At 35.7% G+C, this 20,140-nt stretch overlaps 1 protein-coding gene across 5 annotated transcripts in view; it reads right to left on the bottom strand.

Moving 5' to 3' along the window:
* PLCE1 (phospholipase C epsilon 1) overlaps window positions 1–20,140 on the bottom strand; it is a 139,131-nt gene that overhangs the window by 109,712 nt on the left and 9,279 nt on the right. For 4 of the 5 annotated variants that reach the window (XM_072931114.1, XM_072931117.1, XM_072931115.1 and 1 more), the window contains exon 2: window positions 5,180–6,758. In XM_072931114.1, the coding sequence (XP_072787215.1) occupies window positions 5,180–6,436 (1,257 nt within the window). In that variant the 5' untranslated portion in view covers window positions 6,437–6,758. Of the gene's footprint in view, window positions 1–5,179; window positions 6,759–20,140 lie in introns of those variants that run through there. The other variant, XM_030276089.4, reaches the window with a different exon arrangement.

The following is a 20,140-nucleotide window of genomic DNA, read 5'->3' on the forward strand; positions in this document are numbered from 1 at the left end:
TCATGCAGAGTCAGATGAAAAAATTATTGTTAGAGTGGAGAAACACTCCAACCACTTGCAGATTATTTGCTTTATGTCATTATTTCCTGTAAATTACGCTAGACTAGAAATTTTATTTCAAAATGGAAAGCTGAAAAATCTCAAAAATGCTTGTAGTCCACATCAAAGAATCACAAAGTAGCCTTTTTTTTTTTTTTTTTTTTTTTTTTTTTTTTTTTTTTTTTGCTAAATAGAAGTATAAGTACAGTATAAATGTTAGCCTGATGAGCAATGTTACATTTCAGGTATGCAGGGAAAACTGTGAGGGAAGAGAGCAAAAGTCCTTTTAGAGAATTCCATCTTTTAAAATACACAGCAAGAAGTAAAATCTGTGGGAAAAGCACATAATGCTAACAGAAAGATGGTATGACAGCAAACCCAGACCTGAAATTCCTATAGAAACAATTAAAAATAATCCAGAAATGAAAGTCAGTAATTTTTTTTTTTTTTTGGCTACTTTGTGGGTTGTGAATCTCACAGAATTTGACAGAGTAACTTCACTAATAAGACTCATGTCCAGTTGATTTCATGTGGACACTCCACAAGCTTTCTGTCTAATAAATCAGATCAGTCATGCAACTGAAACACAGCACATAAACAGGGACGCTTATGCTGCTTATTTATACTAGCACAGAGGGTAATCAGATGCTTTCAGGTTTTTCTTTCACTTCTAAAGATTCACCATGGGCATCTTAATTTCAAAAATTACGTTTTGAATACATTGGAAAAGTCTATCTTCCAAGATACTACTAGATAAAAAAGAGGGTTACATTCTTCATTCTGACAAAATATTGACAATTAAAGTTACAATTAACTCAACACCTGAGAAAAACAACAAAAAAGTGTTCTTACACACAGAGCATTACTAACCCTTCCTTTGTTAATAATGTGTTACCATTTGCAGTAACAAGGTCCTGCATTTGGTCAGTGCAACTGTTGTTGAAACAGCCTAAGAAGACATTATTTCTGTGACTGACAGTGAAATACTCAATCTGTCTGTATTTTCAGAAATGTCACAAAAGCATGCACTGATTAGAATTGCTGATACAGCTCTGGAAGGGAGGAGGACAGAAGAGGGAGGAAACAGAGCTCTTTCCACAGGTTCAAAATTAAAATCAATATTTATATTAATTACACAATATTTATTGTATTTAAGAATCTATTAGGAATTAAAAATCCATTATAAACAATTAAATTACTATCTATTAAATAGAAAAAAACTTGTGCCTAGCTCTATTTTTTAAAAATATTATCCAAGATGACTATTTTAGATTCCACATTAATAAAAATTTTAGAATATAAATTTTTATAAAATTTTTATAAAAAATAAACATTTTTTACCTCCAAACCTTATTTTTTTCCTTAACTTTTTGTTAACACATACCACCAACTGATTATAGCTCAACTTATGGAAATAAAGAAATCTTAACACAGGACTCCTTACATTAGCCATGCATATCACAAATCCTTGCATTGCATTCATTTAACATATGAGTCATAAAACCACCATGGACACTAAAGAGGAAAAAAGCCAAAAACCTGATGCTAACAAATGCTGAACTACTATACCAAATCATTACATGAATTATGAAAAACTCCCACAAGAAAAACCTATTACAGAATCACTATTCTCCATGGGAACAGATGTGGGACAATTAATACTTTCTTTAATTGCTGCCTAATTAGTATTTGGCATTTTAGTAGCACCTTAGCAGCTATCAAGAATGTCAGGTATATCAGAGTGTTAACTTCTATCTGAGCAGAGTTGAGCAAGGCAGCAGAGCTCTTGCTTCTTAAAGCTCAAACTACTGGCACCAGGAATGTAATGACACTGCAAAGATAGTACTGACGCCTACAAAATAAGCTTAACTAAAGAATTTAGGTATTATGCACTGCAGCTATGTTGTTGCAGCTGTCATCTGCAGATCTTGAGGTCACTTACATAGCTCGAGAGAATCACTCGGTGAAAAGTCTAGTGAGCTGCCCAGATTTCTTACCTTAGTCAATGGTGGACAGGTTTACTTTTGTCACATTATTTTACCACCACGACAAAACCACCATCATATCAGCAAAAAACAAAGTGTATTTCAGCTCTAGGAAATCTCAGACTCTGGGAATTAGTCAGATTGCTAACTCAGTGCAGATGAGCTGAATCCAAGCAGTGGATACCTGTTCAAGCAAAGCCAACCCCAGGGCCTGGCCTGCACTCTCATCATCTGTTTTATGGCAAACTCTTTGCACTTGTGACTCCCTTAATATGTACTAATGTGAGGGGCTTGCACTGTTCCAACACAGACAAGCAGATGTCTCCTGAACAGATACAACAGCCATGTTACACACGCCCATCTGATAAGGGTAAATGCTGCACTGTATTTAGCTACAAAAACTAAGTGTAAAATTAGAAAAAATATAGAAAAATAGAAAAATATATAGAAAATATGTATTTTCTATATAGTGCAAATCCTTAGTACCACCTCAAAAAACTCAACCAAATGACAGCTCAGTGCCTTTCCTCTATTAAAGTTAGAATTTTTATGTATGGGATATGCACAAATAAGACCCACATTTTCCTACTTTAAAACATAAAGGTCTCTATTGTTCCATGTTATACCAGTACTGCTATGAAAACTTAATTTCTCCAACTTTTTTTTTCCTCTTGAAGAACAGAACTACTGTTCACTTAGCTGTTCCAAACAGAATGCATGCTCAAAGGGTGAGATAAGGGGAAAGGAAGAACAAATTACCACATTCATTTACTACTTTTTTCTTCTTCCTTTGATTATTTTCATGAAAGATTCCTACAAATGCCCATAATTCATTAAATTATTTTAACCCAGTGCATACATTCAATAGGTCCATATATTTGTCACATCCATTAAGTTAATTTCTATATTTATGTAAATCCATCTATAATGCTAAAAATATAAGCCATAAACACATACAAATATTAAGCAGAAACAATGTTCAACACTAAAATAACACAAAAACAATGCTAAGAGAACTTGATGAATGTTGTACATAAGGAGATTATATCAGAGTTTATAAGAAGAAAAACAGATTTAATGTCCATTTGGATAAAGAAATACTTAGAAACATGTGGGTTTAAGCTTTTTCTGACCATGTGTTATGGTCAGAAATCTGAGGAAAACATTCTGTGCATTGTAGTTATGCAAAGTGCTTTACAGTGCCTGTTTATCTTTTGCTGACTTGCAGACAGAACTTTTTCTATTTAAGTAATTATTCAGTGAATACTTATTACTTTTGTTTCTGAGATTTTATATACAGGCTACAAAACAATATTCAAATTAAAGCTCTCCCACCCCAAAATGCTCTATATTCAGTATTATACAATGGTAGTGGAAAGTGGTTAAACAGGCAAGCATGATAAAAACTAAGGAACTCATGTCCAATTGGAAATGTCCAATGAAGAAATATAAACACATACAAACCTTCAGCTATCTCAGCTTTCTCAGCTACAAAACACTATCCCATCTCTCCCCCATAAAACTTAAAATGATGCTTACAATGATACTTAAATGTACCACTCATACACCATGTTAAGTAAACCCACAGAATTATATTCATTCCTTTGTGGGACAATGATCACGCACTCTTCGCTGCATCTGCTGTCCCAGCAAGTTTGTGCTTCCACTGACCAGTGAATTTCACAATAATCAATAGTACCACAAAGCTCTGCAACCTGGTAAAAAACCTGACAAACATATGTTTATAGAACTCTTCAATTAACTATTTAAATGGAAAAATACTAATTTCTCGAAGGACATGAGGATATTACAGGAGGGCACAATTGTCATGGAGTCATAGAGTCCTCGCTTCCCTTACCACTGACAAAATTTCATGTTTGTTTGATCAATTTTACAGTAGGATTCTGTGATCTTACATGAATGTAAATGATAGGTGATTCTACGACTCCACATATGTAAGTTTTCCTCCCTTTCAGTCCTACTGAAAGTTATTGAAGACTCTGAGCAATAAGTGCTAGAAATTTCTTTGAGAAGAAAATATTTCCATTTTTTCAGGACCAATTTATAAGCATAGCTTATATGACAACATACTCCTTTGCCTTGATTATTTTCCCCTCCCTCAAGCTTATTCATACATTTTAACAGAGAAAAACTACAGCTCCTTTTATTGCTAAGCTCAGTAATCAGTGGTCAAAATCTTTTATACATTATGTCAACAACTATTTAATTTCTACCAGCACAGAAAATATTTTACTATTTAAAATAATGTATTAAGAATGTGCTACGTAATTCATACAATAATAATTTATGCATTCATTATTTCATTCTAAACTTACAATTTCTTGCATTATGTAACTTAAGAGAACACAAACCAGGGCAGTATCAGCACCTTAATGTATATTATTCAAGTATTACTTGTTTTGTTATTGTAAAATAGGTGTAACAGAAATAGAAATACCTTAACTTGGGGAAATACTGTGCTTTCTTTTCCTGAGCAAATTTTTTACTGTAATCTAATACTCTCATATATAATGCTATTATTATATTTATGGAACAACTATCTCTTTCATCAAACATTTATACATATATGTATGTATATGCATATTATATAATACATATGCTATATATATTAAAATGTGTACACCTATAATATATAATTATACCCCTATCATATATATGGAAAAATATAAGTGTATGTTACATACCTTTTCTGTTTAAAATATAAATGTCTATAAAATGCATATATCTGTTTATTCTGTATATAGCTGTGTTATATTCTTAAATGCAAAGAATATTTATCAAGAAATAAATGTATACATAAATCTATGTATAAATATTACCCATACACGTTTTATACTGATATATATGTATATACATATATATGTATAGATTTTATACACATTTTTTATAGTTATAGACATATTTACCACGTGTCTATTTTAAACCAAAAGAATTTCAAAGGATGACAATACATTTTTCTGAAAAGCTGTGTTCAGCTTAAGGTTGTCCAATGTGGATAAGTCAAATATCCGATTCAGTGTTACTAAATATTTACCAGTTGAAGGTACTTTTTTAATGGGAAGGTCTTCACGCTATCAAAACAAACAAGGAAACAAAAAAAAAAACAAACTCAAAAAGCACTATGAAAAGCTTACCTCATACCATAAAGACTTCTCAGGACTGGAATTACATTTCCATTTTATTAGGGACTGAATTATAGTTAGCTGTTCTGTTGTAATCCTAGAAAGCTTCATGCCACAGTTGTTTCTCCTCTGCTCAACATAATTCCAAGCAACAGTTCCTATGTGCCCCAATGGTAAAGTCCTAAAAATTGCTCTTGTTCCAGTATAAACTGATTTTTTAACCTCTTTGTCATTTTTACAGAAACGTCTTATTAATAATGTAGAACGTTCCTTTTTGTTTCTAAAAAAATCCTCTTCCAGCTCTTCTTCACAGTTATCATTGCAGTCCTCAAAATGGCTCAGAAAGGGCTTTGAGGGCATTCTTCCAGTAAAGTTACTTCCACAGAAGCTGTGACCTGAGCATGCCACTTTAACCTTTCTTGGTGCTCTTTCCAGACATAAGTACTTATCCCTTAAAGCATCTTCGTACAACTGCTGTCCATTTTTATTCTCACAATTATTTGTCAACTGCATTATGCTGCAAGTGCAGGCTGGGGAGCCAGTGGTGTTACCATCCCCATCACTCACCGGCTGCAAGCAGTCATCCAAAATGAAGCTGTTGTGTAAACCACACAAAGCCTTTGATATATTCCTTTCACTAGCACAATGCAAGTGAAAAAAGGCCACTTTATCAGGATCACTGCTGTCATTCTTATTTACTGCTGTCTGGCTTCTTAATGAAGGTCCATTCATTTTCAGCTGAATTTCAGCAAGCATGGCTCTTTCCAGAGAAACAGGAATTCCAGTTTCCAGGCATGCCTCTTCCCCTGCTAAAGGAGCACACGATTGATACAACTGGCTGCAGGAGATATTGCTCTTGTAGTTTTTCTGTACAATGTTACAGTTAATGTTAAGAAATTCCACTGAATCAGAGATGGAGCTGTTCCTCTCCCAGAAACTTTCATTACTCTTGTCGTTAGCCAGTTGTTCTTTGGCCAGAGGGAATATTTTGGGCACTGAGCCCTGAAGACTTTTTTCTTCAAGTCTGTGTAAGTAAGACAGATTGTGTGTGGTTTGCCTTCCCGAACTGGCTGTATGTCTTCTTATAACACTGGTGTCCATAACATTTTCAGTATTTTCATCTCCAGCTGACTGGGCAGCTATCACTTTACCCTGTACCACAGAGAAGAGAACAGACGCTGTCATCTCCTCAGAGGTCATCTTGACACAGTCTCTAGCTGCTGGATGTGTGCTGGGGATGGGGGGAGGATCTTCTCCACCAATCCTCATACCATGATTTCAGTGTAATGAAAGTTTCAGTGCTAAAGAATCAGGGAACACATGGGAAAATATATATTGACTGCTTGCTCTTTCTGCACCAACGTTTACAAAAAAGTAATTTTTTTTTACTCTTGGGCTGCTAGGCTTTCCCAAACTTGGATTACTTGGCATGAGACACTAACATTTTAAAATCAGTTCCTTATAATTGTCTCCACAATTAATTCTTCTGTCATATATAGCCCACACACTGTTGCCTCAGATTGTAGATGACCAAACACAACCTCCATGTCACAGATGCATCTCCTCACAGGGCATTCCAAAAGTTGGTTTTCTGTAAAGAAAAGACATATATAGATATATTGAACAGCATCCATGGCACAAAATCCACCATCATAAACAGAAACACAACAACGCAAGTTAATTGTACTGAGACCTAGAGAATTCCAAAATACACATTTAAATCTGTCTTAAAGTTTTATACAAGAATTTTGGAACATCACTGCAATGTTTACCTATTTAAATAGCTTTCTCCACTTCAATATGGAAAACCATATGACTGCAGAAAACTAATTATTCTGAAACTGTAACAATGAAATTTAACACATAAATAAAAAGGGGAAAAAAAGAAAATGTAATTTCCATATTTTTTCTGACTCATAGCCAGGATAAAACATTTTCAAGAACACATTCACTTTTAAATCTACACTGTCTTTTGAAATAATTCTTTTCCTGCTCAGAACTACACCTACAACTACAGCTGTTTTGGTGCTACATGGTTTTTGCTTTCCTGAAACTGTATGCTTTACCAAGAAATCATAAACAAAACATAGTATTTTTGCCACAAGTTTACAACTGAAAAAGCATGAAGACAGATCAGAGTAAAACTTGAAATAATCTTCTGACTCCTTTACTTGCACACTTTAATCTAAAAAGTTAACCTGCCTTTCAACATTGTCATTAATTCTCAGCTACTCTCCTGCAAGCAGCATAGTAGAAATAAATCTTGGAATTAGAAAATATGAGGTTACAGACAGTTCAACAAAGGACACAAAAGACTAAAAGAGACTTGCCTAGCTAAATCATGGTGAATTAAACAAATGCACTTATACATCAATTTATCACATTTACCACTGAAAATCATAACATGTATTATTAAAACTATGGAAAATGTAGGCAGTTATATTAAGGCATACATGTACCAGAACATTCCCAATTTGATAGAAACAAAAAAAAAAAAAAAAAAAAGAACCAAAAAAAAAAAAAAAAAAAAGAACCAAAAAAAACCCCAAACAAACCAAAACTTTAAAGCTTCAAGAGCAAAAAACAGCAGAAAACTAAGGCAAATGATGAAATCACTGTTTCAGCTACATATAATAATTAAATCATCCATAGTGGATAGAATTAGAAATCATGGGAGGCATAAAAAGCAGGAAAGCTCAGTGATTAAGTGTAAAATCTATTTTGATACTCTTCTCAAGTAATTATGATTAACAATCCATTTTAGAGTGTCAGCTTCCATTTTTATTGATAACTAACCTAATCCAAAAGCAATCTGGCACAAAGCAAAAGGTAACACTCATTAGTTCATGGCATCTTTTACATCCCATTTTCCCACCAAATTAAATGCATAAGTGTAACTAAATGTATCATTTTTTTCCAGGGTGGGAGGGTCACAAAAAAGGAAAAAAACTAATTTAAAAGAAGCTACATTTTGCTACAAATCTGTGCCTTAAAAGTTTGCTAGACCAGGAACAGCACTATTTTCTTCAGGCAATAACTACCACAAGTACACAGAAAAAAATTCAATTTCATACTTTAATCAATTATTTCAATTTTACTGGTTTAACAACAGGGAGGGTCACAAAGGAAAGTGACAGAGAGAACAAAGAACCACAAGTTTTACATTCTCCACCCATTACGAAGCACATGTGCCTGCCAGATCAGTTAGAGCAGAGTCCAGGTGGTAAACTCAGATCCTGACCTAGAGAGATTTAGCACCAGAAAGGAAAATAACAGCCCCAGTTCATACAAAAGTTGTGTAGAAGGAGATAGCAGTAGCTCAACAGACTGGCAAGCTTGGGTCTCAAGACAGAGTCAGGTCACCAACACAGCTCATAGAGCACCCTATGACTTAACTGCAACAGCTCAGCTGAAGAGCACATACAATGAAAAGGCAACACTCATGCACTTTTTTAAGTCTACATTCTCTGGTAGTCCTTCTACCTTTAAACTGTACCCTGAAATTGATTTTAATCCACTTTCTTCAACCTCATAGATTTCACTTCAAAAAGAACAAACCCCCACACCACCACCAACATACACACAAAAAAAGGAAAGCACTTCAGCAATTTTCTTATTCTACCACTTCCTATCCCTCTTCCCTGTCCTTCCTCTTGAAATACACAGATGACAGCTTACATAACTTTTTGACACCACACACTTGATGAATCTCATTTTTTCTGGCAACCACTGGCCTTTCAGTCCAAACCTACATATGATTATGCTGATCAAAGGAGAAAGACTTAGGAAGGAGAAGCAGCTGGTTTTTTTTCTTGATCTCTTTAGTTTCTTTATTGCTATATCAAGTAACAATAATTCTTGTAAAAGGTATAAAACATGTCTATTAGTAGTTGTCTTCAGCACTGATTTTCCAAGGAATTCTGTGATATACCAAAATGTCTTAATCTACTAATTTATTTTTCCTGCCACAATGATATATACATAAATGTACTCCCTGTATTATTCCTAAGTCAAGAATAAAAATTAATGGATTGGATTGTCACTGCAAATATTATACCTCTTATCACACCTGTTGCTAAATGAAAGTCTTACAAAATATCACTCTATTGTGCAAAACGACATCATTATTTTGCAACTGTAACATCTCACAATGATTTTAAGATCATTAAACTTACTGTGCACTTTAATTTACATTGTTTATTATGATGAAACTTCAAAAAATAAAAATAATCACATCACTGATTTGCTTCTGTAAGTAGAAATTCAATAAAACCAGAAGCTCATTTCTATCCCTGACTATCCACAAAGCTCATTCGGTGACTAAGACTGATCTTTCACAGTCCTCCTTCCTACTACATAAGTTTCGAATCTTTCTCTTACACTAAAGTGTTTCCACACATCCTCCCCAAGAAAGTATCTCAAATCCCCCTCAACACTGGTTCTGTTGGTCACCTCTTTCCTCAGCTGCTGAGGCCACACACCTCTCCATTCTCTCCTCACCCATTCTCTCTACCAGTATCACTATTCTCTATTTGTGCCTGTTTGAAATACAATTCATCAAGAATACTGTCTGCTGAAGAAGCTCCCACTGCATGTCCAGTTGCTCCCATCCTCTTGTGATCACTGCAATGTGACTGCAATGCGAATGTGATCCATCTCAAGAATCTTTTTACTCAAGTTACTTCAGAGCTAAAGTATTTTCCTAATCTAATTCATAGTATGGTTGTACTAATGTGCACCAATAGCACAAGGGAGAAAATGAGCAGAATGGGGAAGGGAAGAAAATGCTTCCTTAATGTGGTTTACACACTTCTGCAATTTGCAAACATAATGTGTTGTTTCAGCTATGTCAATCCAGCAGGTAGCTGCCACCAAAACTGGCAGACCTACTCCTCTCCTCACTCTTCTCTTTAGTTCCCATTCCTCCACCTCATTCATCCGGAGATGATGAATCCACAGAGTTAAACTGATTCACCTAGTTGATAAGTCAAAAAAGTGTTCTTTTCATCCAAACAAACTGAGTCACTTTGTGGCCACATAATCACTATATTCCATGAAAAGAAAATATTAGGAACGGCTGGTAGGGACTACACATCTCAGTAGAAGTTTCAGTTTAGATCATGTTTTCTAGGACATCTAAATGCACCCTGAAATTTCTCTAAGTCTGGTATGTCCAGTGTATGATGCAAAACTTCATGAGATAGCAAGTAAATACCATGATGGCAGAACCTCTGATCTATTAACAACTGCAAAAATATCTGAAGTTGTGGCTCTGCTGAACAGATGACATGGGTTTCATGTGTCCTCAGTTATACTCTTCTCAGTGTCTGCTTTCCACTGCAATCAACAGATCTCAATTCGGTGCACACAGCAAATTCCTGAAACTCATGGAATTCATTACACATGCTATGAAGTGCATTAACACAGTGTTATAAATGCTATCAAGTAAAAAACTCACAAGCTCAACCAATAAAACTGTATTTCCTATCTTACTGTAGAACTGCAGAATTATCACTCCCTGTGGCTTCCTTTACTTGCCTGTCTGCACATGGGTGGCCAAAGCCTAGATCTTCATACAAAATCCTCAAACAAATATATAAATGCATTTGCATGTAAAAAAGCTGAAATTATTCGAAAGCATACTCTTCCCATTGTACATCCACACTGATTTAGTTTACAGTTAAATCTGAACATAAAACACATGAAGTAGACAGCAAAGCCTGCACTGTATTCATTACATACTGGCATTTTCTAAGGCCACTAGATTAGCTGATGAAATCCATTAATAATGATACTGGTTCATTTTACAAGGCCTAAGTTATGTCAGAAATGTAATGTGCTCCTTCTATCAGTAAAGGAAATTAAAAATATAAGAAATTAGATCCAGCATTAGTGAATCATTGTGCATGCAGAGGTCAGCCAACAAAGACAAATGAGTAATTAAAATAAGCAACCTGGCAACCATTCAGCACACGCATTCACAGAATGTATTAAGTCTGAAAACATGTGACACAAAAGTAATTGGTCTACTTTTTTTTTTTTCATTTACACTGACTGCATACACTTTAAGACTTCGAGTACAAGCAGGTTCTAATTAGTATTAATAACAATTAATATCAACATTTAATGATTTCTTAATCCCCAGATATCTGGAATTGAAGTCAACAACAGTCTAGGTAAAACATCCAACATAATCAAAGACTACAAAACTGTATTAATTTACTATCAGTTTAATCTCTAACTCATTACTCAATATTAAGTCAGCCAGAATTCTGCTTCAGTGAAAACAAATACAGCATGTTGAACTTAGAGCATTATTTAGTCTTAGAAAAGGGATATGAAGGACCAGAACCATCACACAATGTGGTTAAGTTAGAAAGCCTTTCAATTCCAGGCTGTCAAAGGAAAAGATTATCATGTAAATATTTGAGGATGCTGTTTGGACTGTGGGAACAAGTAGCAACTGCATGAGGGGTGAGTAAGGGATGGGTGTCAAGGTGAAGATGGGGATTGTTTAGAGAAGCTGGGTGCTGTCAGTGATGCCAAATGCAATTCTGTATGTACGATGCACAGGAGCTGCACAGGAAATTCAGTGAATGCCTGGTAGGGCCAGGATTATGAATGCAGAGAATAAGAGGGGCTGAAACAGATACATGACATTACTAAACACATACTGTGGTTTCCATGGGCTAACTGCTATTGGACTGGGACAGATAGTAATTCAAAACAGCTAAAGGGAAATGCAAGCACCCTGACAATAATCCCCTCTACCCTGGCCACACTGGGACATTTATAACTATTTCTTCAATGTCCATCCTATATGCTATGCAAACAAGGTAACTATCTATCCTAGGCAAAAGACTTTTCAGCACAAAAAACCCACCAACAACCAAGTAATTTTATTAATTATTTCAGATTACTATTATTTACATAGTATCTAAGGCATAAGCATTCAGTTAGTGAGAGATTCTTCGGAAATAACAGAAAATAATTTGGCATGGTAAGTGGATATAAAACTATTGATCATCTTTGTCACATCACCCCAACCCCAATGCTTGACAACTATAATCCCAGTTCAAACTTTTAAGGAGAAAACTGATTTATGAGGAAAACATTTTGTATATTAGAACTATACATTTACAATTAAAAAGAATAATGAGCTTTGTTTTTTTAATAAATAAGTTATAGTTTGTTCCAGACCAATTCCTTGAACAGAATAAGAAGTCGCATTTATTAAGTCCTCTTTAATTTATGCTGTATCATGCACACTATTAGTTTTTCATTACAGTATTTTATGTCAGAAACAAGCAGGAGATACTATCACAATAACAGGGCACCCACATGTCATCACAATTTTCTAAACCTCACTTTTCCCTAGGGAACTATGGGCAAACAGTAAGGAGGAAACAGCTAGACTCTTAAGACTCACTCAAGATGTGCACAAATCCTATTTGAACAGTTGGAAGCAAGTTATAACAACATTTGATTTGGCACAGATCATCATTCAGAGCTTCAGATTTACCACCAGCATCTGTGTTTCAACAACAAAAAAACTCAAAGAACTACAGTATTTATATGTCCTGTCAAGTTAGAGTCTTTTTTCTAATTTCTAGAATACTTATATAAACATAATTGTGTATTAGATGTCTCAAACTATGCAAATGTCTGCCAGATGGTGAACCCTCTCAATTGCCTCATCATTCATCACTCCATCAGGGAGAATGTGAAGCTTCTACCAGATTCCAGCTCCACTCTTCATTTCTTTACAGGAATTTCTTTTCTGCCAAGGAAATGCACAGAGAGAAGCCAAAACTGCACTTATCTTACTGTCAGGATCAGTTCTGAATTTCTTTCTAGATCTGACCTGCAATTAGTTGTTTAAATAAACTTTCTGTTTAGTGGTTCCTTGAATTTCATGCTAAGTGACCTTATCTGGAAGCTGTAATTCCATCATTGACACTTGGATGAACAAGTCCTTCTACCTGAGATGCACAACTCCATCCATTAAAGACAGAATAATTCTTCTCCATCTTTGAAAAAATACTTCTGGAATAACTTTTCTTAATTTTTTTGAGGAACGTGAGAACAGTCTCAAATGCATAAAAAATATTTTCAAGCACTGAGTCATTCACAGGAAAACAAAGTGCAGTACAGTTAAAAACAAAAATTTTCAAGGCACAGAATTCAACAGACTTGTAACTGGTAAGTAGATCTCTTAGAAAGATTAGAAAAATATAAAGGAAAAGAAAATGGATGACAATTAATAAACTGTATTATACAAAAGTAAAGGATAAATAATGCTTATACAGAAGAAAAATAAGAAATACAGTGAGAAATATTTTTTTAAAAGCATGTAAAAAACAAATGCACTAGTGCATCAGAATTTATTTTAAGATCTGAAAATTTAAAAAGTAATCATACAAACCATGCAAAAAAATAAACACAGTTAAAAATGAGGTTTGAGTTTTACGCCAACCTACTGGCAGGCTTAGCCAAAATAGCTGTTCCACATAATTCTCAGTGAGATATCTCCTGAATAGGAGCTCTTGCAGGGAGAAGAATCAACCAATCCAGAGGAAAACTAACCAAGATTGGAAGAAAGTCTTCAGGTAGGATTACCTGATGTTGCTCACTATTTAGTCCTATAAATTGACAGAGAGAGCATAAGCATAAAGCTGGGTGGAGACCAAGGGAGAATCCAAGGCCAAAGCAGAAATGCATCTGCAGCATCTCACATTGAAACAGCTTAAATAAGTCATCAAATACATTCTAAAAACTGAGAGCTACAAGCAACATGAGTTCCAACTAAAAAATAAGACAAACCAAAACAGATCAAAGACCATAAGGCAAGTTCCATCACTTAAATTTAGTAATAAATGGTAAGATTGATACTAACTGAAATGATCAACCATTTTTTAAAATTCAGATGTTATCCTCTGCTTCACTGGAATTATTCACATAATCTGCAGTGAACAGCAAGAAACACATTCACAGCCCTGCCCACACACTGAGTGTGTGTTTGAGTACCAACAATAAGTCATTCCGATCCTTTGAAACACCTAGCGCTTCAGACTTGAAAATAATTCATCCATCATCCTATTTCAAGGCTTTGTCTGCCTTTGAAAACTTTGTGGTTCCCCTGAACTCAATGCCATCATTCATATCTTCATCTTACACTTTATAAAATTCTCAAGTCCTACACACACACAAACACCCCTCCATTTGCATGGTTTCACTTTGGTCAAACTATGCCATTTCTCCTCAGTTGATAAAGCACAGTAAGTCCCTTCATTATTGCCATTAAGGCAATCCTCTTTCTTATCTAGTTCTGCTTAACACAAAGTGCCACTGATAGCAGTCTTCCCATGTGAGCTCACTAGCATTTCTACCCCATGTGAAACCATGCCTTCAAAGGACTTAATGTGCCACACTGACATAAATTTCAATAAACAGCAACTGCACTTTGTCATAAGAAACTGTGACCTGCAGAAGTTTTAAAATTACTCCAATCCAGGTGTGACACAATAAGCAACAAGAACACTTCAGTTTCCTATTCTTGTTTGTTCTTCCCTACAGCATTTTTCTTGTGTGAGCACCCAAGTCTTCTCTCATTTCCTTCTCTCTCGCTGTCCTGTATTCACTGTAATTCAAGCTACACTGGTGAGAACAGAACAAACCTGTAATAAAAATATTTCTGAGACTAGAATGTCTGAGGGTATGTTAAAGGTGCATATATCACTACAATTTATCTTCTGTAAACTGTCCTGGCTTGTAAGATAAGCATGTATTCTATTGCCATCTGTTAGAGGTTGGGCAGTTTTCTTATCTCTTCCAAGAACAATGTCTCCCTCTGGGGAGATATCTTCTGTTAATGGGCCATTGAATGACTCACTGCAAGGCTGGAAAAGTTACATCAGCCCACGGTGAGATGCTCCACCCAGAGGGGAGGAGCCAAGCATTCCTACCTGCATAAAATCAGCACTTTTTGAGACACTGTCAGCCACTTCACTGGATTCCCAGAGGAGCAGCTTCTTCTCTGCTGAATTCCCAGAGAAAGACCAGGCCCATCTAGTCCATCACCAGGCCTTCAGATAAAACTACACCCTTCTAGAGATCACCACTTCAGCAGCATTTCATTTGCCACTCCAGGAGGAGCAGCCACCATTTTAACTGGACTACTACAAGCACCCTGACTCCTCAGGGTGTCAGATTTCTGACTCCATCACTAGTTTCGTTTGTACTAATTACATTTGTTTTGTTATTATTTTTTTTATTTAGTTTTTTCCTAGTAAAGAACTGTTACTCCCATTCCCATATCTTTGCCTGAGAGCCTTTTTTCAAATTGTGGTAATTCGGAGGGAGGGGGTTTACCTTTTCCATTTCACAGGAGGCTGTTGCCTTCCTTCACAGACTCCTGTCTTTTCAAACCTAGACATAAACCCAAGCTAAGACTTTTACTCACAGTATGTTAAGCCACAGTAGTCCTATTTAAAACATGACTTGAGGAATAACTTTAACGTTACTGTTCAGCTGTTGTAACTACAACAAGATTGAGTTTGAAACCCCAGTATATGTTTCAAATAAAAATTAAATACTAATCTGTAGGAAGACAAAAGTTCAGTCATTTGTCAATTTATGCATTTACACTTTAGTTAAAGAAAAGCAAAGAAAAATATTTCAAATGCTGAAAACTGGCATTATTAAATTACTGCGCTACTATTCCCCTTTCTCAAAATACATTTTCTTTGTATACCACTCTGGATCTATTAATGCCTTGATTCAGGAATTTTATTATTTCATCTCATTCTTTCTCTTTTGAACATCGGCTATGTCCTGTGCATATTATTATGCCTAAGAGAGAATATAAGAGTAAAAAACAGGGTAAGAGCAAAACAAGGCAAGAGCAAACAACCTGTTTGCTTAGATTGTAATTAATTATCTTCTTTAAAAATGTGGAATTTTCAGAAGACTATTGATTCAGCAGCCCTGAAAATATATGAAACAATTTCTATATTACTATTACTGTTCTAAAATTTCTAAATATTAAGTACTGTGACACTGAAAACAGCAGTATTCAAATAGTATTTGCTCAGCAAATCAAGACTACATTAATTTTTTTCCTATGATGGTTTTATCAGCCACATCATTCTCTGAGAGAAAGCCCACCCTGACATCTAATTCAAGCCATGAAGCAACCTCTAAGATGTTTGCTCTTGCTAAAATTAAATGTGCAAGCAGCAAGTCACCACACAACTGCAAATTATTTTTTCAGGATGTTGCAAGATGTCCATTATATTAATATAAAATCTATTATATTAAGAAAGATCCCTTCAGTGATCATTTTAAATTAAATGTTTTAATACATTAAAACCCCTGTAGGCCTCACTGTAATTCAAATTAGAAACACTATTTATTTAATCTCAATAAATAAATAGGATAGAAATATACCCACAATCAAAATTATAAAGTTTCTTCTATAATATACTGTCACATCTTCCAAGATAAATGGAGTCAAACACAGAAAATACACAAGTTCCTTAAGCTCCAGTTGCATTTCTTTAACAACTTAACTTTTTTGAAGAAGAAACATGCCTAAAGATTAACACAGAATGTCTTCATTAATGATTGTGACATATTTAGGTGATCTTTAATTTGAGAACCCTTAAAATCATTGTAATGAATGCCTACGTCCTTGCTGAGGAGATATATATTTGCTTTTCCTGGTTATCTTTCAGACACTTCAAGAAAGTAGTCCATTAAGTATTTCTGACTACTTGTACTTACAATTTGTGGCTTATAAATGTGCATTTGTACTTCACCTATTATTTTAGAATAAAAAGACAACCTTCACCAAGTATACAATTTAAGTTCAGTCTTCATAAAACAGGTCACTCGTGGGCAGTACAGTCAAGCTCCTTGCTTCAAGAATAGTAAGAATATAGAATTCTAAACATTAAAATCTGCTCCCTTGATGATATGGGAATTTATGCCAGATTTTAGTCTACTTCAGTCTGCACACTATAGTTAATTAGGATGAGAGTATGTGGCAAAAGCTCATTCTATATTATCTAACACAAACAATCACTTCTTCAAAGCTTCTTACATTTCTTAAAAGTTTTTGTACTTTCAGCTGAATAGATAGAATTTTAACTCAATGAAGTTGTTGGTAAAATCAATGGACAGAGGATATTCAAATCAATATCTCAGAGGATATTTAAGGTTCACATAGAGTACCTAAAGGTACAATCTAAAACAAGAGAATGTACAATAATCAAGCATTATATATCATAGTTACTCCTAGAAGTTATGAATTTGAAATAACTGTGACACCACTTCCAACTAAAGCTTTTCTTAGAGCTGAGGTATCAGTATTACTAAGGACTTTCTCCTGTATGGACCCTCAACTAATGTGCAACTTCTTCACAGCCAAAATTATTTACAGAACTTTTCTGTATCTGAGTAACATCTGCATTAAATTTATTGAGTCTAGCATTTTCGAGATCTGCAGTTTGTAATAAACCCAGTTGCTACAGGCCAAGTTAAAAGTTGGAAGAAAATATGTACAGACACGCAGTGTGCCTTTGCAAAGTCATTTCCATAAGAAACTAGGCTAAAAACTGCAGTCATAATTTGGAAAATGACACTTCCTTCTTCAGAACACCTTTTTTTCTATTTTGACTTAACTGGCAACATGTGCCAGACAGTCTGCTAGTATCCAAAGAAAACTGTTTCATTAAAATCTGAAAATGTTGCTAGGAAATCATCTTGGTTCTTTTATCCTAAGACACATTCTTAAATTCATATGCCTCTGTAATAACATATTACATAAAAATGGGTGTTACATATATACTTCCTCAGTCAAGCAGAAAGATTTGTTTGCAACTATTTGACTGAGCACCCCTGCTGCTAACACATTAACTCAATACAACTCTACTCCTTGTATTTAGGTCAAAAAGGTCCTAGAAGGGAGGAGGCATGCAGTGATCAGTGCTCTAAGCTCGAGCAGAGAAGGGACAGCACCACAGAGGAAGGAGCTGATGCCACAATTAAACAAGCCAAAGAACACAACTACAAAAGGACTGTAAAAGATAATGAGCCAGCAGACGCATGTTGAAACGCTCAAGGTTATTTCTGCTGCAACAGTTTAAGCTCAAACCACTCTGTTTTCTGTAACGTACTTGGGCACGATAACAACGAACCAACGCTACAACCAGCACGGCATTCCATGACGGTAACCCAGGGCAGGATCAATGCGGGTATTATCAGAGGCACTGTCAGGGCTCTGAGAACACCAAGTCCTTAAATGCCATCACCAGCCCCACCTGCAGCCCCCCACAGCAGCCCAGGAGCCATTTCAGCTCAGAACTGCCCCAGTTCTGCCTGAGCTATGTTGCTGACATCTCTAGGCTGAGGCCTCTCTCTCTGCTGCTCCTGACCATTTGATTAGATTCATAAGATCAGAATCAGGACCCAGCTCACCCACTGGTGCCTTTCTTGACCCAGATGGACTGCAGCAGAGTCTTAGCCCTGGGCTTGTCCTCCCACTGACCCCTCCTGCAACTCCCCAGCACAAGAGGTCACTAGTCTCACCATCAGGCACAACCACAAATGATAAAAACAAGTTGAGGGAAATTAATTATCAAGTAACACTTGAATAGCAGTATGAATATGGACTTTTCAGTGTTGCCAAGAGCAGGGATGAGGAGGTTACTCTGAAACGCTGAATCAAACACTATCAGGCCAGTACTGAAACAGCAAACTGAAAGATAAGGAGCAGTCCAAGGCCTTGTAATCAGACTTCTCTTGGGCAAGATGACAACACTGACTTCATCCTGCTGAGGGGAAAACCCTGCAGACCACTGCAGGAGGAGGCTCACCTGCAGGACAGACCGTTCAAACCAGTGTTGATCCCAGCAGGCAGCTGAGTGTGTTATGAAGTAATAACTGGCATGAGAAAAGATCCCTGAAGGGAGGCAAAGCAGCAAGGAAAAATAATGGTCTGCACAGTCTACACAGCTCTGAACAAAACAACGGCTGATGCTGGCAACAGTGCTCTGCTTGCAACAAAAACCTATGTAATGTTTTGAAACAGTGCAAAACAAAAATCTGCTCTAAGACAGTTTGCAAGGTGATGCCTATCAGTGACCTGTCACAACTGGTGAAGTTTGTTGATGATATGCACAGAAAGTCTTTACAAATGGTAGCTCAGTGAGGGTACCACCTGTTCCAGCACTCACAAGATGCAACAGGCAAACTATAGCTCTCCCTTTTCCCAATCAATATCTTGCACACTGTACAGAGATCTTTGTTTAAATAATAAAAGCTTCAAATGTGGATGGTACTGCTCTCCTCTCTCGTACTTTCTGGTCGATAGAAAGCCAACAAGAAAAAGTCAATTTCTCACAAGGTTGTGTGAGAAATGTGGAGATGAGTTATAAAGATATAGTACCTGTACATCTAGAATAAAGTTCATGGATAACAGTAGATGACCTCTGAAGAAAGAGCATATAAAACCAGCATACGTAAATGAATGCAGACTAACCTGTCCTTTGAGATTTCAAATTAAATATTGTTCATCTGTCTTCTTAGGCATGCTACTGCCACACCTCAAAACAGTTAGCTGCTCCTGTAGATTTTTTCATTTCCATCTTTTCCTTCAAGTTCTAGATAATTTTTTAACTTGACTCTTTCATTTTTTTATCAGTAGTCCTTTATTTTATTAAAGCTTATCTTGCAATCTTGTAAGTAGCTCGTTATAGATCTGTTCCTGTTAATTTAGTGGAGACTGTGTCACACTCAGACCCAATGTATTCAAGACACCCTCTTACTGATTTCCAAAACTATCTGCTTTCCCTTTTTACCTACCTTTAAGAAAAAAAAATCAGTATAATTAAATTTAGTTTAGGAAAGGCAAGCTCTACCTTCAAACGCAAAATCTAGACCTCACAAAGTATTTGACAAACTTCAAACACT

This window comes from Taeniopygia guttata, chromosome 6 (genome assembly GCF_048771995.1).
Source record: "Taeniopygia guttata chromosome 6, bTaeGut7.mat, whole genome shotgun sequence".
Classification (NCBI taxonomy): Eukaryota; Metazoa; Chordata; class Aves; order Passeriformes; family Estrildidae; genus Taeniopygia; species Taeniopygia guttata.